At 40.2% G+C, this 22,327-nt stretch overlaps 1 protein-coding gene across 8 annotated transcripts in view; it reads right to left on the bottom strand.

The window, feature by feature from the left end:
• The window catches only part of ARHGEF28 (Rho guanine nucleotide exchange factor 28), a 124,178-nt gene that overhangs the window by 26,834 nt on the left and 75,017 nt on the right, over nt 1–22,327 (bottom strand). For 7 of the 8 annotated variants that reach the window (XM_027671526.1, XM_027671529.1, XM_027671525.1 and 4 more), the window contains exons 6-23: nt 18,519–18,564; nt 17,846–17,969; nt 16,321–16,453; nt 15,900–15,955; nt 14,374–14,425; nt 13,658–13,805; nt 13,433–13,554; nt 12,416–12,556; nt 11,703–11,953; nt 10,679–10,801; nt 10,172–10,289; nt 9,072–9,326; nt 8,092–8,168; nt 6,923–7,101; nt 6,174–6,271; nt 4,811–4,993; nt 2,198–2,329; nt 1,540–1,625 (exon numbers count right to left, since the gene is read on the bottom strand). In XM_027671526.1, coding sequence (XP_027527327.1) covers nt 1,540–1,625; nt 2,198–2,329; nt 4,811–4,993; nt 6,174–6,271; nt 6,923–7,101; nt 8,092–8,168; nt 9,072–9,326; nt 10,172–10,289; nt 10,679–10,801; nt 11,703–11,953; nt 12,416–12,556; nt 13,433–13,554; nt 13,658–13,805; nt 14,374–14,425; nt 15,900–15,955; nt 16,321–16,453; nt 17,846–17,969; nt 18,519–18,564 — 2,324 coding nt within the window. The remainder of the gene's footprint in view (nt 1–1,539; nt 1,626–2,197; nt 2,330–4,810; nt 4,994–6,173; nt 6,272–6,922; nt 7,102–8,091; nt 8,169–9,071; nt 9,327–10,171; nt 10,290–10,678; nt 10,802–11,702; nt 11,954–12,415; nt 12,557–13,432; nt 13,555–13,657; nt 13,806–14,373; nt 14,426–15,899; nt 15,956–16,320; nt 16,454–17,845; nt 17,970–18,518; nt 18,565–22,327) is intronic. The other variant, XM_027671523.1, reaches the window with a different exon arrangement.

The following is a 22,327-nucleotide window of genomic DNA, read 5'->3' as shown; positions in this document are numbered from 1 at the left end:
GTGACACAAGCCTTGCCCAAATAATAGGCCATAAATAACAGGATAATGACTTGGTGTGGAATAATAGGATAATGACAGGATGGAAGAGTTGGGTGCAGGTCCCTTCAGCTTTTTGAGCAGCGATAGCTTCAAATAAAAATAGATTAGAGGAGGTTGCTCAAGTCCTTCGCCAGTCAAATCCAGGAAACCTCCAAGGATAGAGACCCCCGAAACCTTTATGGACAACCTGTTCCTGCTTGCTCACCCTTGCAGTGCATTTTTTTCCTTACACACAGTCAGAATTTCCCTTGCTGCAGCTTGTAATCTTGGATGCTCATCCTTTTGCTGTGGACCTCTGAGAAAAGTCTGGCTCTATCTTTTCTATAACCTCATTGGCAAAGTTTCCATGTGGAGCTACTGGAACTTTTAATGGGCTCAATCTGAGCCCCTCTCCTCTCTATTAGGTTGTTTTATTTTTCTTCACCTAGCTTCTCTGCTCCCTCACTTGGATTTTTGTTTTCAGCCCATTGTTTCCACTCACAATCTTCTTCCTTCTCCCTTCTAACACAGTAGACTGGTAAATAAGATGATCTAGAGCTCAAAATAAGGCCAGGTTATCGGGAAATTAGTGTATTAGCAAAAGTCTTCCAGATACAGAAAACAAACAAACAAACCCAAGGTTTCAGGCACACAAGCCTCCTTTCAGATCTGATGCAAAGACAGTATGCTAATGCTAAATAATTCCTTTTCTAGCAAAGCTTAATTTCCATTTCAAGTTACTTAATTCTATTTTTGCCACTTCCCTTTATTCCTTTTGTGGTCTTTCTTCTCTACCTAAGAACTACTCAATTACAGTTCACTTTTTTCCACACAGTAATTCACACTGCTTACTCCAACACTCTGCTGCTACATGAAATTTGTCATTCCTAATTTTGTCCAGTACTGACTTTTGAACCTGCTTTTTTCCTCAGATTTGCTTATAGAACTTTGAAAAATGGGAAATTTCTCTTCTATTTTCTAATTGCTCCATTTTTGTTTTAATTCAAAATTCTGAAGCAAGCTGGTGTAAGAAAACCTATCCTATTTTATGTGCCTGTTCTCAGAACGAAGTTCTTCCAATGCATAAGTCTTCCTTGCATTAGCTGAGGTCTCTGTCATTGCAGGAGACTTTCACTCTCTTCTGAATAGGAGAAGGGAGTAGGGGGAACACTATTGTCTGCTCCATAAAGATGCATCTATTGAATAAAAACAGACAAGGATGAGGCTTTAAGTGGCCCGAATGAGTGGTTTGAAAGCATTGCCTGTTATTACAATTCCCTGATCCATAAGCCTGGCAGGAAAATTGTTCTGCAGATTGTTTATGACTGCTTTTCAAAATTTTATTATTAATTTCAGTGTCCTCTATTAAACTGAATTATCTGGATCTGAGTGAAATATGCCTATCCCGTGCTTTCTGTTTTAGAACAGCCTTTAAATACAACATAAAAATTTGGACAGTGTGTACACGCCCAGTGCTCAGAATGCTATGTGCAATGCAGAAAGAAAAATTGATTACAATACCTTATTCTCAAGATTGGCACCTGCCATTTCCTTTTCAACACTGAGATCAATTTCTGATGATTCTGCAGCTTCTTTTATTTCTGCATCTAACAAATAAAGCCCCAAGAACATGTAAAAGAAAGGTATCAAAACATATCCTGACTAGAAAAACAAAAGGTAGCATCCTTTTTTACAGTTACTCACAGGATGGTGAAATAGAGATTGACATAATTTGGCATCACAAAATGGATTCTAGGTTGGGTAAAAACAAATTTGGAAGTCAGGATGGCACACATGGCATAATCCAGTTTTTCTACCTTAGCACAATTTCACAGGACTTTATTTGCAATTTTTTTGTAAGAAATTCATGCTACCTTTTACAGCTGAAATTATTGGAATGTCAATCCTTGTTTCAGGCCTCCTGACAAAAAGTAGCTAACCTGGGAAATGGCCTATATCGCAATATAGATTTGCTGTGGAGCTGAGCAACAATGACAAGAAAGCATACCTTCAACCAAGTTATATGACAATTCATACTATTTGAGCACCCGCCCAAAGACAACTTTTATTATATTATTTGTTATTGATTCTGCCACAGACTGAGAAACTTCCAAAAAAACCAATCCGGTATCAATTGTTTTAGCAGTCTTAATATGTAAAAGTATCAAATTTTACTCACCATCCAGAAGAGATTCCAAGATTTCATTGGTAGTAAATCTATGTTTCACACTTATTTCCTCAATACTTTCTTCTGGTGATCTGTCTGTTTGGCTCACATGTGATGTTGTGACAGCTTCATGGAGACTTTCAACTAAAGAGAAAAACACACCAAACTACAGAGGCCCCTTAAATAGCCCCTTAATGCATAAATCAGTGGCATAGAACCATAGAATAATTTAGCTTGTAAGGGACTTTCAGAGGTCATCTAGTCCAACATCTGACTTAAAGTTGGTCAAACTAAATCGCACTGCTCAGAGCTTTGCAAATACTCCTCCAAAGATGGTGACTTCACAGTCTCCCTGAGCAACCTCTTCCAGTTTTTTAACACCGCCGTGGCACATAATTTTTCCTTTCAGCTAACTGGAATTGCAGGTGTTCCAATATGTGACTGTTGCATCTCACCCAAGTGTTTTTCTTTTATCATCACGTGACTCTGCAAAAAACCTGGCTTCTCTGTATTCTCCCATTAAGCAGCTGAGGACAGTAATGAGACCCCATAAAGCCAGCTACCTCAGCTTCTCTCAGATGTCATGTCCTCCAGCACCCTAGTCATCCTGGTGCCTTTCACTGGATTTGCTCCACTTTGTCAGTGTCTCTCTCCTCCAGAGAATTCCAGCACTACTTCATGGCATCTCCCTCAATTTGCTGGCAACTTTCCTCCTACTGCACCAGCCAAGGAAGCCATTGGCCTTCTTTGCCACAAGAGCACACTGCTGCCTCATGGTCAACCAGCTCTCAAGTAGGACTTTTCAGGTCCACTTAAACAAAGCTGTTTTCTATTTAGTTAGTGTCCAGCCTAGACCAACACACAGGATTACTCCACCCAAGATGCAGGATTTTGCACTTGTCATTGTCAAATGCCTAGGTGTTCCTCTTAGCCCATTCTCCCAATTTGTAGAGGTCTCTCCAGCACACTGAACATCCCACCTCATTCAATGACAGTCATGAATTTGCTAAGAGTGTGCTCAATTCCATGGTTAGCTGCATTAATAAATATGTTGAACAGTACTGGTCTCCAAATTCATCCCTAAGGGAATCCCTTAATAATGTATTCCTGGCCAGACATCATATGACTGATCACAACCCCTTCAACCCAGCAGTCCAGTCTGTTTTCCACCCAGTTAAGCAGTTCAGAACAGTTCATATGTAAGGATACTACAGCCAGTGCAGGTAATGTTGAAAGTCTCACAGATGTCAAGGTAACCAACGTACACTGTTCTCTCATCATAAAACCCATCAGGCTAGTCAGACACAACTTGCCCTAGATTAATCTGTTAATCTCTGGCTATTCCAAATCACCTTCATGTCTTTCATGTTCTTGGAAATGGCTTCCAGGAGGATTTTCTCTATCACCATCTCAGAGATGCTGGTGAGACTGACTGTTTGGTAGTTCCCTATATATTCTTTCTTGAAGAGAAGTGTGAGGCTTGCCTTCTTCAAGTCATCAGGTACCTCTCCTGATCTCTGTGACCTTTCAAAGCTGACAGAAAACAGCCTCACAATGACATTAACAAGCCCTCTAAGAAGTCTTGGATTTATCTCATCTCATCTCATGGATTTGCGTATATCTAATTTGCTTAAGCACTCTGTAATTCTATCCTTCTCTACTGTGAGCAATGCTTTATTCCTACAGAGTCTTTAGTCCTACAGAAATAGTTCAGGGACTATTTCTGTCCTGGAAAATTGTCCCCACAAATTGTCTGCACTGTAAACAACTGTAAGCTCCTACAGAGTGCTGTAGAGTCCTGAAATCCAAGACATCATCAACATCAACAATAGCATGAGAGTGAAAAATAAAAAAGTGGGCAGAATAGTGTGTGTAAGTATAGGCTGCCACTTTAACTATTTACTGTTGCATCACAGACTTATATTCCCTACACAACTATAATAATTTTTATCAATTAAAAGCTCTCTGGTTTTATAATGATGATGGAGACCAAGCTTCACCGCTTTATCACTTGAAATGTTGTTAGTAGCACACAGGTCTCAATTTAGGTGATTAGGGCTCAGTTTACCAGAATTCTTTTCAGCTGAGTTTAGCAGAGGTTTAGCTGAAGTTCCAGCCAGGGAACCATTTCCTCCCTTCCTTTCTTCAGAGGACATTACTGTAGGTGGTCCAAGGTTATCATCTCACTGTTAGATAATAGGCAGGAAAAACACAGTTCCTACAGGGATTCTGGCAGGTGTTTCTTGGTAGATCTGAACTGGTATGTATATGATCATACATGATTCTGATGTGTCATCAAATTAGCCCAGGTAGGTGAAGGTCAGGGACCAGGTGCAATATCATATTGCAACCTTTGGTGTGCTTCACAGATTTGTACTGCAAGGAGTACAGCTAACAACCTAACTCCATTTCCCTGCATGCTCATATTTGATGCTATGCACTAAATATCCCTTATTTTACAGTCTGGCAGATACCATCTCCTATATCTGACAAGAATAAACTTGAGAAATTTCAATATCCATTGGCAAGTTTTGACACTGCCAGTTCTTGAGACTTGACAGAACTGCAACACAACGCATTGCCCACGTGAAGAGTCACCAATCTACTCTACCCATGCAAACTCACCTTCTCTGAGTGCTGCTGCCAGCAATGGAGCAGCCTGTGGAGTTTCTCCTGAATCAGGTTTGATAAGGAGGTGAGGTTCTACATGAACATCATCAAACCCACACATATCTCCCAGTTCTGCATACACGTGCAACTTCTCTTCCAAATAATTACAGATTTGCTGGTCCTGGTTACTCAGCAATTCTGTCAACCAAAATTGAACATCGTATTAATATTTTTTTTTTTTTTTTTTTTTTTTTATCCTGCAGGGAAACACATTCCTCATTCACCCTTCTAACCTTTATGCCACATAGATATTGCTAATTGAGACCCCTGGTGGCCTAGTGGTTAGCGTGCAGGACTTTCACTGCTGCGACCACGGGTTTGAGTCCCCGGTCTCCTGGCCTGATGGAGGTCGTTAGCCCTGTGTGGCCATCCATCTATGAGAAGGTCACTCTAAACAAACCTACGTCCTGAGGACCTCACTGCCATTGTCCAAGCTTGCTTGGCCACGGTAGATGCACCTTAGGATTAAAGGGTGGGCTCAGTTCAGCGCATGCTGTGTCTCACCTAAAAAATCCATTGCGCAGGCTGGAAAGGTAAAAGACCTTTCCCCAAATCTTCGTTCGCGAAGATGGGCCATTATTTATTGCTAATTCAAGCTAAACCTTTCTTAACTGGCCAGGAACCAAATTCATCCCATAGTCCATCCGAATGAAAGCTGGCACAGACCCTGGTAGAGGTCCAAAGTTCCACCCTGATCAGGTGGCCTTGGCTGTCCTCTTGGGTCCTCAGTTACCCATTGTTGCACTCACAAGAACAAGTGAGTGCTGCATCCTGGAAAATTACTTAGCTCAGATGCACATCAAAGAACACCTGCTTTCAGCAGAGGGTGCCCTTCCCTGTGGCTCTCTACAGGACAGACATTGCTGCAATTTCTCTTCTTGCAGCAGTACAAAGATTGGGAGTTAGATGTAGGGGAAACAAGGAAGCAGAATTTATCTCTATTAGCTATAGTTTCAGATAAAACTAATAGCAGCAAAGTGCATAAACAAGCACAAAGCCACACAATTTTGAAGATTTGAGGTATTTCCACAAACACAAAACTACCTGGTCCTGAGGCTAATCTGGGAAATTCAGTGTTTATTTTGAAAACATCCATTTTTCTTTTTCAGTCATGGTAATGTAGAAAAAACATTAAACTCTTCAGAAAAAAAAAAACAAAGCTCTTTCAATACACTCACATCATACCATCAGACCACCCCAGCTGTGACTCTGCCTATTGAGCCACTTTGAACCTACCAGCCAGTATTGGGCACATTAGTAATTCATCCTGAACTCTGAGGATGCCAGAGCTCTCAGAGCGGCAGGAAAGGTACTACACCTTGATATTTCTGAATTCTGTATGCTTTGGCCTCAGCAGTACGCCTGTCTTCATCAGATTCACTCATTTTTACTTCTTCTTCTTTTTCCTCTGGACAACTTCAAAGATAAAAAACAAAGGTGGACAAAGCAAAATTGGCTATCATCTATTAATCTTCAACACAGTGTTATGTTCACAACAAACAAAACACAACATCAGCAACAACTTTTGCAACAATCCAGAGGCAGGCCATTTTTCAGCTTCTTTAAGAAGCAGTAAGTGGACATAAACCATACCGACTCTTTTTAATTCTGATAAGGCTACATTGTGTAGCAAATGGGTGGCTGGCCCACACGCGGGTTTGATGTCCTAAGCAGAAGCTTGGGCCCCATGAGAGGCAATGGTTTCCCTACCATTCGTAAGGCACTGACACCAAGATAACAGGTATGATTCACCATTTCCTCAAAATGGTTGTAAGGACTGCAGGACTGCAGGACTCTGGAAAACATCCAGTGCCAAAGGCAAAGGTGCAGGTAGCTTACAAGGATGTCTGATAAGGAATGGGAAGGGTCTGCTGATTCAGTGGGAAATAAGAATGAATATGGGAAATTTGGTAGAATTGATGATGAGGTTTTGGCATCTGTGAACTTTGAGAAAAATCCAGTGTCACAGATGCAATGCAGAACAAAGAGCACGCTGCTAGGACTATCCAACTGACCTCCCATCTGCTTTGGGCTGCCAGGATGAAAACCAAAACCCTTTTTCCCTACCTTTCCACTGCATCTTGAATATGCCTCATCCAGTTGTTACGCTCTTCTTTGGAGTTCGTATGAACCTCATACATCTCAGGCCCTGAAGATGAAGCGCTAATCAGAAACATCCCTCTTTCTTCATTGGCTACTTCTCTTACTATAAGCCTCTGAAGGGAGATAACTGAAGGCTTCTGGTCCTGAGGGAAACAGTCATAGCACATGCATAACAAATGACTTTCTTATCAAACATCACACTTTAGGAAGAACATGATTCTTCAGTTCATTGAACTAATTCCAGTCCCGGTAAAGTCAGACTACTGAAAGTTTTGAGTAATCAGACATATTTTTAAGCTATTTTTTTTTTTTTTAAAAATATATTATACTGTTTATGAACAAATAAAGCACTGGTTATGTGCTAAAAAGTAAATCTCAGAGACTCAATGATATGGAGGCACAATATTCATATAATGTTTATATACTTTGGGAACTTCATTACCTTTCATATCTTTTACATGTGTTTACTACTACCTTTGCAGTTAAAATTATTCTTCTGTTTGTTTTACAAAACCAGAAATTCATATTTATTTTAGACAACTGAAAGAGCCTGTATCACTTCCCACCTTCACAATCAGATGAGACATGACACTAAAAATACAATTCTTTATTTTCATCCTTCTTCATAAAAGAATTATTTATTTTTTGAAAATAAACTTAACATTCTATATACTGACATATTACAGTTCTGAATGAGACCCCTGGTGGCCTAGTGGTTAGCGTGCAGGACTTTCACTGCTGCGACCACGGGTTCGAATCCCCGGTCTCCTGGCCTGATGGAGGTCGTTAGCCCTGTGTGGCCATCCATCTATGAGAAGGACACTCTAAACAAACCTACGTCCTGAGGACCTCACTGCCATTGTCCAAGCTCGCTTGGCCCCGGCACATGAACCTTAGGATTAAAGGGTGGGCTCAGTTCAGCGCAGGCTGTGTCTCACCTAAAAAATCCATTGCACAGGCTGGAAAGGTAAAAGACCTTTCCCCAAATCTTCGTTCGCGAAGATGGGCCATTATTATTACAGTTCTGAATACACTACCAGGATTTTAGAAAAAAAGAAATTATGACATAACTTTTGAGAAATATACAAATAAATGTGCAATGTATATATTCAAATATTTGATAATATACTCACAACTGCTGCAAAAATGTACTTTTGATCCTTTTCTTGTAAGAACAGTAGTACATCAGTTAGAAGCAAAGCCAAGGTGTCTTAAAATTTTGAGAAAAGGAAAAAAAATGGGTTTTAATTAAAGATAGTACAATTATAGTTAATTTCTTATTTTATCTTTATAAAGGGAAAAGCTCTGATCAATAAATATCTCATAGAATCCTACAGTAAACTAAACAGGAAATATCCGAATTAGCCAATGGTCTGCATGAAGCACTTGCACATCACCACTTTGTATCTCCCAGGCTGGCGCACTGGCCCAGGAAAAGAAGAAATCCTTGCACCAATGTCAGTGCAGCTTCCCTAAGCCATTCACCCGGGAAAGACTTTCTCACATAAATTTTACTTTGTCTATGCTGTAACTACACTCACAGCACAGTATTATACTGATAAAAGTATTTCTGGAATAATAATGAGCAAATAGCTTTATAAAGTCGTACAGCAAATATTACTAAGCTCCAAAAAACCCCAAACCCTATTGTGTGAGTAACACCAAAAATCCAATTCTGAGCTTGCATGTAAAAACTGTGCTCCAGGCAAATATGGCTTCAGAACTTCTTTTCTACAGCAGATGTCCCATTACCACTGATTTTTTCATGAGTTATTTTCTATGGCCAATACTGTGAACAATAAAAATGCGCAAGTAAGACTCTATGTTATGAGATGAAACTGAGAAACAAAAAAACTAAAAGGAGGGGACTGGAAGAAGAAATGCAGTAGATGGCTTTGTATGTGAACTTGTCTTCTTATGTAGATTACCCACAAACCATGGCAGCTTCTGGAACTACTCTTCTAGCAATTAGTGGCACATTTGCAATACCATTATCTCAGACATTCTTATGTGCAATACAGTGTAAAAAAGTATTTTCATTCTTAATACAAACAATCTTCAAACACTATTTGCAAATGAAGAGTTAAAGGACCTTACTGCTTGGATGAAATACCTTTGAAACGACCAGTTGCTGTCTTCCAGTATACTAAACCTTCATGAAGAAGTATCCTCTCTTTCTTCATCAAGTCTTGCTTCCTAAAGACATGGCCATTTTTCAGTTTTGTGTAAGTTTTGTTTTCAGTTCTGCAGAGAATTTCCAACAGCTTTTGCTTTTTCTCATACTCATTCACTTTCAAATCTACTGCTGCAATCACATCCTTAATTAGACAAAGAGCTTTGCACAGGTCTTTATGTTCCTCTGTTCCTTCTGTATGAAACAAAAAATTAACATGACACTAGTCAACATGTTCAAGAGAAGAAGTAATTCCTTACTTTCTGGGAAAAATTCACATGATGCAAAGCTTAAACTGATAAATATTGGTAAATATGTTATTTTAAGATGAACCTGTCAACCAACTTGCTAGAAATATTAGAGGCATATGCCTTTGTTTGACTTGCCTATTAAAAGATCACATGTATCCCAGATTTATTCATTAGCCAAAACAACTCTTTGAATAATTTCCGCCATATTTATGAGGTGTAAGCATTGAAAAAAAATTACTGGCTAAGTAAATCATATAGTATAATACTCTTATGGCTAAGTAAAAAGTACCCTTGAAACAGGATTGCAAATACTAAGGGTTTGCATTCAGACATACAAATTTCTACAATGCTCATTTAGGGGGTCTATATCTGGAAGTTATTGGTATTTGTAAACTGTTCTACAAAATTCCAGAGGTCATTCAAGCTCTGCTCTCAAACCAGAAAGTAATTTACAAAATGTTTGCCTAGCCCTACTTACAAGAGACTCCTCCAGAATCAATTCCAAAAGCGCAGATGTGTGTCTGAACTAGTTCTCATCCTCTAATCAAGGTCTTTTCCTAAAACAAGGATGCTCTTCTGGACTTCTACCTGGTTGGGATATCAGAAATCTCACAGCCCAACCTTGACAAAGCCTACATACACACTGAACAGTAGGTATTTACATTGCTCTGGTTGTATCTTTACAGAGCAGAGGTTATAATCTTTTGTTATATTGTAGCTGTGCAAATTCCTTAAGTTAGAAATGCACTAGGATTTCAGACATGAAGCAACGCTTTAGCTTTTATTCACCTTTTGAGTATTGCAATATCCTTTCAACCAGAACAGGGTATTTGGTGATTCGTTGGGTGACGAGCAAAATGCACTCGGGGATTCCTCGGCGTCGTGCCAACAGGTTACTATTTCTCAGCTGCACAGATACAAATATATACCCTAAGTAGTAAATGCATATGAAACCACCAATTGACTAATAAGAGACATGATCTAAAAGCATAAAAGTAAGTTAAAACAAATGCTGGGTAATCTGAACTATCCCCAAGGAACAGTTGCCATGCTGAGGGATGAGGTGTACTATAACAGGAATGTGTGTAATACACGCTGGATGACAGAGCACTCTAAAATTTGAAAGAAAAACGTGATTTATCAGCTCACTAGTTAATGAGGAAAAACCTTTGCCATTTTGATTAGCTACTAAAACTGAGTTACGGAATATAATTCCAATCCTATATCCAAGTAAAACCTATGTATCTTTCTCGTGAGCATTCTGTCAACAGTGACCATGATTCCACATTAACTTACTTTGATAAAATTCTGGAACTTCTTGTTTTGTTGCAACTCCTTGAAGAGATTAACAGCTTCTTTCTGATGGCTGCAAAACTCTCCATATATTTTCTCCATTTTAGTTGCATTTTCCTCTGAAAACTGAAGAAATTACGTGAATTGTGGTCAAGATTGACTCAGACAGGAAACTGTATACCTTAAATTAATGTATTTTGTATGAATAAGGAACTTTCATGCTACTTGTTTCTCAAGTTCTCTGAATTCACTAGAGGGTGTGTCACTACAGAATGAAAATGGCCTCGCTGTTTTTCGGAGCAAGAACGGGAATATAGGCTGGAGAAAGCACAAGCGACCTCACTACAGTCTTGCCAATAACAGCTAGAACAGTAATTATAACAGCATTTCCTTCACCTCTTTGCAAACATAACTTTTTTGAGGTTTATTTGCTTTTGTCTGGTCTCCACACTGCTTCTAGACAAGATAACAGCTCAGTTCTTTATTTCAGTGGAGAGAAAACTGACTGAAGGTGAGAAGTCACATTCTCCCTATTGCAAGGAACTGAAGTGCGAATGGCAAGCCATTAGTTAGCCATTCTTCAGCCACAATAAACACATTGTGACCACCCCTTCTCTAGTGAGCAGTATCCTGAGATCACTACAAGAAATGAATGGGTAGTTTCTTTTCCATCATCAGTCAGTTTTTTACACCTCTACTCAGCTGTTAGAAAAAGTGAATCCATTGAAAAACGAATCAATTTTTTGCAGTCCCTGGTATGACAGCAGCCTTCTACCACAAACAGGACTAAGTTCATAATTTTCCTTGTCACTTATACCGCATAGGTAGAAGTTCATCCCAAGTTCGTCACAGTTACCTGAGAGCAATGACTTTTTGCTATTTTACCCTGAATAATCTGGACGGGACACTTTTTGAATTTTATGAGGCAACTATAGCTGTCTTCTTACCCAAAAATATTTAGAGTCGAAAAATTGTTTAAATTGGGAACCTTGAGCACTTAAAGGATTAACAGAGTTGACGTATCTACCTGCTGTACAAGGATGTCTCCAATTCTGTTGATGACAAAATTACGTTCACTCCCTGCCTCACATGATCCCTGCCGCCTGTCCTTCATTCTGCAGAAGAATTGCCTGTGCATCTCCAGTAGCTCATCTAAGCAGGGGAATATTCTGTTCACTGTACTGTGATCAAGCTGCAGTTCTTCCTTCATCCCTTTCCTGAATATTTCAGACATAATGAACAGAGTATGGATGTGATGTACTTCTGTTTGCATCAGCTCTGTAGTATAAAAGAAAACAAAATAATGTAGTAATCACCTGAATATGTTGCACACCTTCTAAGAGAGACTTTAGTAACATTCAAATATACAATTATAATCCCTTTTCCTGTGTGAGCTTAGAACATAACAGATTATGTCAGGAGGAAGACTTATCTGGCTCTGGCACAGTTCTCTCAACTGCATCCCACTGAAGCTGGGGTTGCAACTCCTTGAGCTGGGGATTGGATGAGGTACCTTTCAACGCCAAGCATTATGTAAACAGGCTAGGTATGTCTCTGGTAGTCACTACTACCCATTTCTTTAGTTCTAAGACACATCGTAAATTTTATGACAAAAATTTTCTTTGAACCTTCTTACTGTTTTGAGCTTAATTCATTGTTCTGGACATAAACCATGTAGGTCCCCTCTCTATTTGATACAACTAATTGCTTTAAACCTATACAAAGTTTTGAAATACTGACCAAATATGACATCCTGACGCTTGATGACATCTTTTTCTTGCTTGCTACAGAATATTGGATCCACAACAAGACTCCAGGACTCTGCCTCAAACTCTTCTGCATCTGTGCGGAGATCAGTCCACTGAGACAAATCCACATCATCTATGACAAAATTTATATTTCTTTAACACCATGCATATGAAGAGTATAGGCAGTCCTATTCATGCAGATCTATTCATATAGTAAGAGGAACACATCACAGGGTTGAACTACAGGTAAGGCTTCTGCAAACATTGCCACTGGCTTTACAACACAGAAATTTACCAGATGTTAATGTCATTACCAAAGCGTTGAACTGCTTTTGTGACAGCAAGTGAAGAGAATAAAAACACCTTACTCTTCTTTTCTCAGAGGAAATCCTTTTTATAATTCTTTGCTTGAAGAAACTTTTCAAAATTTAAAAATAAAATCCAACATTTCCAACAGCAGATGTCCGGTGAGTGATATCTACACCATTCTATGTGAGTGAATGCCCTTCAGCTTTGAAATTCAGTCTCACACCTAGCTACAGAAAAACCTATTTCTATTCACTTTGCAAGGCTATGTAACTATTGTAGGAGGGAAATTCACCAGTAGGACGAAAGACTTTGGGGCTACTGAGGAAATGCAAGTATTGTAGGTCTACATTTTGCAATGGACGCTGTCAAAAGAGTTGGTTGGATGGGTGCAGAAGAAAAGTATATTGCTGTTCTGGTTCTGCAAGGATGGCAAATACATTTATCCCCATTATTTTAAAATGGGAACAACATACTAAAATATTCTAAAAGTTATAAAATAGTTAATTACAAGGAAGAAAAGTTCTATTTTAGGACTAATGTGTCTATTTTATTGTTTTAATGAGGGGTGCCATTGCAATTATCAAAAACAGGCACCTTTCTTTTAGGAGATGAAGTGTCTTCCTATATCAGTTAAGGGGTTTTCTATTTTGCACTTTCCAGTACAGGCTACAAGATATAATATCTGTGCAGTTCTTCTCACCTTCCACCATAAAAGCATCCATTGAAGAAAAGGTCCCCAATGCTTGTAACATCTCTTCAGACTGTGACTTGTACCTACAAGGGCTAGTCTCAGAGTCTTGTTCAGAAAATTGCATAGGTCTTCTACAGCAGAAAAAAAAAATCACACATTTATTTCGTGGTTTCAATTTTCACAGAAATGCTGAATAATGTATTTAGCATAGTCTCTTGGCAGCTGCCCCTCTACCTTTCGAAATTGGCACTGGGGACACTTTTAGACAAGAAGTAGGACTGTTGTGAGGCTTCCCTCTTTCCATAAGAGAACCCAATAGGCACAGAGGAAGAAGGATGCACTGAGGAGAGCACCATCTGTGGAATGTCTCCAGGCAAGGAATCTGTGAGCCAAAGCACAACACAACATTTTGAAAAGCAACCAAGAATATGTCATCAACAGTACACTTAAACTCATACAGGAAAATGTTATCTGGTGTTCATATTGACCTACACTGGATATCAAGAATATCTACTTGCTGAGGTACAAGACCACGATGCTCTCTCATGGAATATAATAATAAGCCTGTAGGCAAAGTGGAATAGTTCCATCATGGATATTATTTGATAAGAAAATAATCTCAAACCATACACGCACTAACATTGCAATCTGAACACGGGTGCATAAATATTTGTGCACAAGGTAAATTACATACTCAGACAGAACCAACTACTTTTTATTTTTGTTCTCACTGAAAATGCAGCAGATTTCCACTCATTTTAGTAGCAGATGAGTTAATTCAACAGTAATCTCTTAAAAAATTCTGTTCATATTAGAGACACAAATGATTTCTTATAGATAATGAAATGAAAAATAAAAACACACAAATGATGCAGCAAAGTCCCTGCTGTCAGTCCCACGATTTTTAACCAAGGTTTAACTTAGAAGGGTTAGGTTTACACCTAACTTACTTGTTACACCAGCTTGGGGCTTGTTTTTATTACGGTACCTCTCCTGGGATTTCTGAAAGAAGGAGAATTTTTTTAAATTGCATAGCTGATAACACACTTAACAGTCAAGTCAGTAACTCTCTTCTATATACCGTCACACCAAGGGCTATAAAAAAGTAGTCCTAAATTATGGTCCTGATTTCTTCCAATAACTAATTTTATTAGTTATTGGTAGATAACAATATTCAAAGTAGAATACTATTTGTACTACAATACAAAACTGTTTATTCTAAGCAGAGTCATTGAGTTACAACATTCTACTTCCTCTATGTGAGTATTGCTTGTGAAGGCTGCAAGAAAAGTGCACATTCAGGGCTTTATATTCAAATAAGCTCAAAGCATTTGTGGTAGGACAGTATCTAAGGAAGCCTGGGTACCAAAGGCAGATTTGATCTCCCTTTCAAAGTGGACTTTTGCAAAACCTGTAGAAAAATTCTGCTGTGCTTAGGCATGTACTTCATTTCAAGTGGGTCAGTGAATATTTTCTGCATCTCATTCTTGTTGAGATGTTGACGGGTGGTGGGGGCACCTCTTGGAAAATAACCCACCAGCCCCAGTAACTAAAGCTGTCAGTTCAGCTGTCTTAATGTCCTAAAGTTGCCCAGAAATTTGTGCAAGGCTTTGACATGACAATTATAACCAAAATTAAAACCACTTGATTTATGTACAGTTTAAGGCTTGTTTATCTTGAATAATCTGCATGGAAACATGCTCTCCTTGCAAGCCACCATGATACAAAACCTCGCTACATCAGAAAGACTCACTCCACTAATTCAAAAAATTACCCGTGTCACTGTGGTATATTTCTCTGCAAGTCCCATTTTATTTCAAGACAGCAGAAGCCTTACACATCTGGTTTTTAAAATTATGTCTTTGTCATGATAATTTCACCATGCATGCATTTCTACTTAACAGTTAAGGCAGTATCCATCAGATCTAGTGCTGATTTTGCCCTGCCTGTAGTGGCAGCTGAACACTGGGAATGACTGCCTAGGTAGGCAGCTGTGGAGTCACCTTCTCCAGAGATTTTCCAGAATGGGTCAAACAAACATCTGCCCACATTGCTACCTAGAAGTGAGACTGCCCACGGGTGAGGAGATGGATCAGGTCACCTCCCAGGGCCGCTGTCATCTGTGCTTTCCACTATTCCAAACATATGGGAACGCCCCTTCTACACAAGGATCTCTCTATGGTTTTGACCTTTTCTTTTCAATCCCTTTCGTAACCCTTCAGGCACATCATTTCACAATTTGAGCTTGCAACTCTTCAAAAATATAAATACCTCTTTAAATTCATTTTTGATGCCCTTCTAAAACTTGTTCTTTAAGCACAGTGTTTGCTCACATTAGACATTTCGACACCCTGGCAGCCCTTTGCATACAGACACTGGGTCTGAGCAGGCTGTCTGTATTTTCTTTTTCCATTCATGATGTTTCCAGACCCCTTGGAAAGCAGGTATGCTCTAGTAAGATCAGATAGGAGGTTACCTTGGTGCACACAGGAGCATGCTCCCTGCAGCTCTTATGTACAATCACATTGCAATCTGAAAGAGAAGGGACATTTCAAAGCCTAGCAACAAACAAGGCCCCCAGTTTGCAGAAAATGTACCCTGAGGCTTCAGTTTTTCCCTTCTCCAGATTCAGTTATTAAAGTAGTCAGGAGGACACTTCGATGTGCAGACACTGGCTAGGAAGAGGTTTCTACCTAATGAACTAGGGCTAGAAGATGGACTGAATCTGCCACCTGCTGTCCTTTCTCCCTCTCCCTTGTCAACCCCAGCTCAGTACATAAAGTAGGTACATCCAAATTATAGATAAGGTTTCTTTTTCAAACAACACACTGAACCAGGATCTGAAAACAGCATTCAGAACACTGTAAATTCACATGCAAAAGCCAGTAGCTACTTACAAGAACACTGCAGTGACTCCTTTCCTAGGAGGGCCTTTTCACAGATCATACATGGCATAACTCCTGGGAAGCTTCCATTTGTAAAATTGTGTCTGTTAAGTTTCTCTTTATCTTTGGTACCTTTATTTTTTGTCTTCATCCCCAACAGCAGAAGCAGGAAAAAAATAAATAATTGAAAAAAGATACTCAAAAATAAGATAAAGTGATTCAATCTTCAAACCAGTAAAATACTCCCTTCTAAGAGCAAATTATTCTAAAACATTTATTCCCTGTCCTGGAAGACTTGCAACAGCATACTGTACTATTACACCCAACATCGCTGAAGTCCTAAAACGATACAGGCATTGCTTTCACTGGCAGCTAAGCCAGGAAGCATTATCAAGGAAGACTGCCAGAAATGCATTTAAATACCTAAAAAAAGGAGAGGGCCGGAAAATAAAATTTAAACGCAGTGTTATTGACTCACTGCACATGCAAACAAATATCAGTGCCTACATCCTCTACTATATACAGCTCATGCCTCTGTAGTTAAAGCTGCAGTTATGCAAATTTATACAAGTTGTCTTTAGATCTTAGAAGACATTAGAAACAATCTATTTTTAATGAGCAGTAAACAAGTTGATAAATTCTGCCTATTTTTACAGTACTCTCGTTAGCATAAGTATACATATAGTCTACCTGTAGTTACTGACAGTTATTCTTTAGGAGAACACACAGACATAGGCCAGTGTATGGCTGCAGGACCAGATATACATGTTCATGGCCAGTGCTGATGCTCTTGAAGATACCACCTCACACAACCATCTTCACATCCATGCAACATTAGGATATCCTGGGGCACAGGAGGGTATACTAGGGAGCCTGCAAAACTGCCAAAAGGCCAGCTGGAAAAAGCCTGTAGGTGAAATCCATCTCTCAAGCTGCTAAGTGATGCCATTAACCTAAGATGTCTCAAAATCAAATTACAAATGTTCTAATGTACCTTCCATACTATGTAAGTTCGGCTGTGCAGGCCTCAAATCTCCAACTTGTTAATGCTAAGCAGTGCTTACTCATGCAAGAAGTCTCATTAACTTCAAAGAAGTCAAATTCAACAAATTACGTACTAACGTAGAAGTTAAAGACATAATTACCTATTGCAAGCAATTCCAAGAACAGGCCCATATCTCTTAATTTTATTTAACAAAGAAAATTATTTCTTGAATGCAATTCATAGAATTAAAATTTGGCTAAATCATCAAATGAAATTACTAGTAACATAAAAAAATGGCAGGGGAAATACTTCATATTGTTCAGCTAAGGCTATTGTTTAAAAGGAAAGCTGGTTTTTAATATGAAGGCCATTTCAGGGTATGCTGCATATGTTTTAAATTTTAAAAAGAAAGGTAAAAGATTCTCCCTATTACTCTTGTGGTTTTGTAATAAACAAGTTATCTTCACATGAAAATTTAGATTCTCATCTATAATTCATTTAATTACAGTGACATAATTATACATAATAGTATAAACATAAATCCAAAATTACCTTGTATTTATTTCGTGTGCTGGTCATTCTGTTCATCAGAAAACTGAAAGTCCGACTCACTTTATATTTTTCAGACTCATTTTTTGAGGGTACAATATATTTATTCCATTCCTCCTCCTGAATCCTAAAACAGAGACCAGTAAAAAAAACTCATTCCAGAGGGAACAGTCCCTTTATTAACATATAGCAGAATCTGGATGGTGCTTGTGTCACCTAACATTTATAATTACGTTTTGTTGTGGGTACAGCAGACATTATGAAAAAAATTGCAATCCCTCTATAAAAAGGAGGAACTCTTGCCCATGGAGCACTCCGCTTGTGCAAGGTGTAACAAGCTTGCCTAGATTATAGTCGGTATCAAAAGCTTTCACTGCAGTAGTTTGGATGCTCCTACAGTGGACAGGAGCCGCACAGTGGATAGGAGCCCATCCCTACTTAGCACATCCCACAGTGGTGCACCGAAAATCCCTGCTGTAGGATGTGTGCAGTGAGAGTCAGGTTGAGCTTGGCACACGGTTTAAGCATGGGGCCGCAGATGCTCTTGACAGGGAGGGCTCCTCTAAATCACTGCTCACATCCTGGCTAGAAGGGGTGCCAACGCCTCTTCCCCACACGGCTCCCTAGATGGCAGTCTTACACAGCACCTTGTTCCCCGCACCTCCACGACACATACCCGTAGTTTTTCTCTCGGGATTGCTCAGGCAGACTGTATGCTCGCTCTACAAGACAAAAACAGCCATCAGGCACTCAGACTGCAAGGTCATCAAGTTTATTTGAAACTCACAACCTCCACCAGGCCATAAGCTCGCCATTAAAGGGTTGCAATGTCATTTGAAAATTAGGAAAGCAAAAACATACACACATGAGAAACAGCTTTTTCCTAGGTTAATACCACAAGCTTTTAGTTGACAGAATCTGCCAGAACTGAGATGGGTATCAGTGAATGCCAGTCTCTGCAAACAGTCTGTTTTTAAGAATAACAAAACACATTTGTGGTTGTTTTTTTTTCTAAACAACACAGATTTGAATGATTCATGCTTCATTTTGCTTTTTGTCAAAATTTCTTGTAAAATATCTTAATGACATTCTTGTAACATTCATAATTACCTGTCTTACGCAGCTTTATCTAGAGTATTAAAAACATTTAAATCCCTCTATGCAAAGAGGAATATTACTACCCTATGTACTGCACAGGATGTTTAATGTGTTTGTATCCTCTATGACTCTATGATCGTAGAAACACAGGACTCAAGGAGATACTTTTCACAAACTCTCTAAAATGCAAAAAAAAAAGATATTCAGTTGAGTTGTTTTGGAAGAAAATAAGCCCAATACTATAGAGACCATTTTCAAATTAGAAGCCACTCCATTTTGCAGACAGTTTTAGCAAAGCTATCACAGATATGGTTCAGAAAGATTCTCAAACACTTGCCTAAATCAAAGAATCAGACTATCTTTCCTTAGTTACAAACTTAAACACTCTTCGCTGAAATCAGCATCTCTTCAGATGGATGTAGACTTCAGGTTAGTAAGAACTAGAATATTTACCAAAGAAGCAGCAAGAATAAAAGGGCATTTCAGTTTATTATCAGGCATAACCTGTGCTACAGGATGCTTTCATAAGAAACCAACACCAAGCATCCACGGGACATGAAAATAGTCTCGTGCAAAACAGCACTGGGGCGATGGCACTGATGTACTTACTAGAAGGGTTGAGCTGCAACACTGACTTAGAGAGTGTAAGGGCCTGAAGGAGGGATGGACCACTGTTCTTGAGCACACCATCTACAGAGAAGGGACAAATCTTTTACTGTTACAACCTGGCAACACCCTCTCAAAGAAAAGCAGGTAGTTGTTTTAGACCTGAGCATACTGGAAGCTTTCATCAGAAATGGATGGTCCTTTCCCACTTTTTTCTCATAATTCGTGTGAAAAACACCATCCTGTTGCCATCCTGCATCCATCTGCTTTGGCTTACATTTCATCCCAACGTACAAGGTCAGCAGAGCCTCCCTCCTGCATAGCTAAGCCCTGAGCAAGATGTCAAAAGTGCTGGCAGCTGGCAGGTTTTCTGTGTTCAGTCTCCTACACAAACCTAGACACAATCCCACTACAACCCACAGAAATCAGAATGAATTATTTGACCTAGCTTCTTGGACCAAGCTTCTGGGCTAGTCCCATATGCAGATACAAGTGCTTGAAGAGAACACAGCTATGCCTGCCTCGGACACTGATCACCACTGCCAGTTGCCAAACACTTCAGTGCTCCCATCCTTGCAAAATGCTGGACAAGGCAGGACGTGCTGGTGGCAGGGAAGTGCCAGCAGGAACCTCAGCAGATCACCACCCTCCCTCCCAGCATCACACCACATCTGTAGTGCAGGCTGCAGAACAGCCTGGTTCCAAAATATGGACAAGAAAGTGTTTCCACCTTCTCCACAAGATATGTAAAGGTCCAGCACTGACTGGCCCAGGAGGAAGGGGAGAAAGGATGAAAAGGAAACAGGTCCAAGCACAGATCAGGTTGGGGCAGATAATGGCATCTGGGTGAAGCTTAACGAGTTGTGACACCTTTAGCTGCGGGACCAAAGGAATTCTGTTTTAAGCACATGCCACAGGGCTTCGCTGATCTGCCATCTTCTAATTCTGTGACATGCCTCCTACTTCTGCTTTGTTTTGCCAGAGACTTCTCCCCGGATCTGCTGAATACAAATGTTTACATATACTTTAGGTGATAGGGAAAAATACAACACAGCTGCATGCTGAGTACATACTCCTCCTTACAAGCAGACATGAAATCTTACAGTGAATTTGAGCAACAGCAAAGAAGTTATTTGCTGCACAGCTTGACATGGTTTCTTAAGGAAAAAAGAGGTTTGCAGTCATTGTATGTCTCACCTTGACAACAGCTTTTGAAGTTAAATGATTTCAAAGTTAATGATAATATTTCCACAATTTTGCATGTTTTCACATTCAGTGTCCTAGAATCATAGAATGTTTATGTTTTGTGTCTGAAGGGACCCTAAAGATCATTTAGGGTACAGAGAGAGCTGGCAGAATTGCTTGCCAAGTCATCCTCCATCCTTTATCATCAGTCTTGGTTAACCAGGGAGGTCCCAGATGATTGGAGGTTGGCAAATGCGATGCTCATCTACAAGAAGAGCCAAGGGGGATCCAGGGAACTACAGGTCTGCCAGCCTGACCTTGGTGCCAGGGAAGGGTACGGAACAGATTATCTTGAATCTGACCACCTGGCATGTGCAGGACAACCAGGGCATCACGTCCAGCCAGCATGGGTTTAGGAAAGGCAGGTCCTGCTTGACCAAGCCAATCTCCTTTTATGACCAGGTGACCCACCTAATGGATGAGTGAAAGGCTGCAGATGTTGTCATTATCTACCTGGACTTACAGTAAAGCCTTTGATAGTATCTCCCACAGCATTCTCCTGGAGAAGCTGACATCCCACGGCTTGGATGGTTGTTCAAAGGGTTAAAAACTGGCTGGATGGCTGGGCACAGAGAGGGGTGGTGAATGGAGTTACACCCAGTTGGTGTTCCCCAGGGCTCAGTAGCGGCACCAATCCTGGTTAATACCTTTATGGACAATCTGGATGAGGAAATTGAGAGCACCTTCAGTAAGTTCACAGACAACACCAAGTTGGATGAGAGTGTTGACCTGCTGGAGGGTGGGAAGGCCCTGCAGCGGGATTTGGACAGGCTGAATCGATGGGCCAAGGCCAACAGTATGAGATTCAATAAGACAAAGTTCCGGGTCCTGCACTTGGGTCCCAACAACCCCAGGCAGCACTACAGCCTGGGGAAGGAGTAGCTGAAAGTGCCCCAGCAGAAAAGGACCAGGGGGTGCTGGTCAACAGCAGCTGAATGTGATCCAGCTGTGTGCCCTGGTGGCCAAGGCGGCCAGTGACAACCTGGCCTGTATCAGCAATAGTGTGGCCAGCAGGACCAGGGCAGTGACTGTTCCTCTGTACTCGGCACTGGTGAGGCCACACCTCAAATCTTGCATTCAGTTTTGGGCCCCTCACTACAAGAAGAACATTGGAGTTGATGAAGCACATCAAGAGAAGGGCAATGAATCTGATAAAGGGTCTAGAGAGTAAGTCATATAAGGAGCAGCTGAGGGAGCTGGAGTTGTTTAGTCTGGAGAAAAGGAAGCTCAAAGGAGACCTTATCACTCTCTACAACTGCCTGAATGGAGGCCACAGACAAGTGGGGGTCAGCCTCTTCTCCCAGACAACTGGAGACAAGACAAAATGGCCAAGAGGACAAGATAAAATGGCCTCAAGCTGTGCCACAGAGGTTCAGGTTGGACCTTAGGAAGAATTTCTTCACTGAATGTGTAGACAAACATTGGAACGGGCTGCCCAGGGAGGTGGTGCAGTAACCATCCCTGGAAGTGTTCAATATACAACTAGATGTGTGGAGGAACAAAAATCTGACTGGGAAAGATATAAAGCCTGGAGGG

Source organism: Neopelma chrysocephalum, unplaced genomic scaffold, assembly GCF_003984885.1.
Source record: "Neopelma chrysocephalum unplaced genomic scaffold, ASM398488v2 Primary Assembly neopelma1_97102, whole genome shotgun sequence".
Classification (NCBI taxonomy): Eukaryota; Metazoa; Chordata; class Aves; order Passeriformes; family Pipridae; genus Neopelma; species Neopelma chrysocephalum.
The sequence above is the reverse complement of the archived record's forward strand: the minus strand, read 5'-3'. Positions and strand labels throughout refer to the sequence as shown.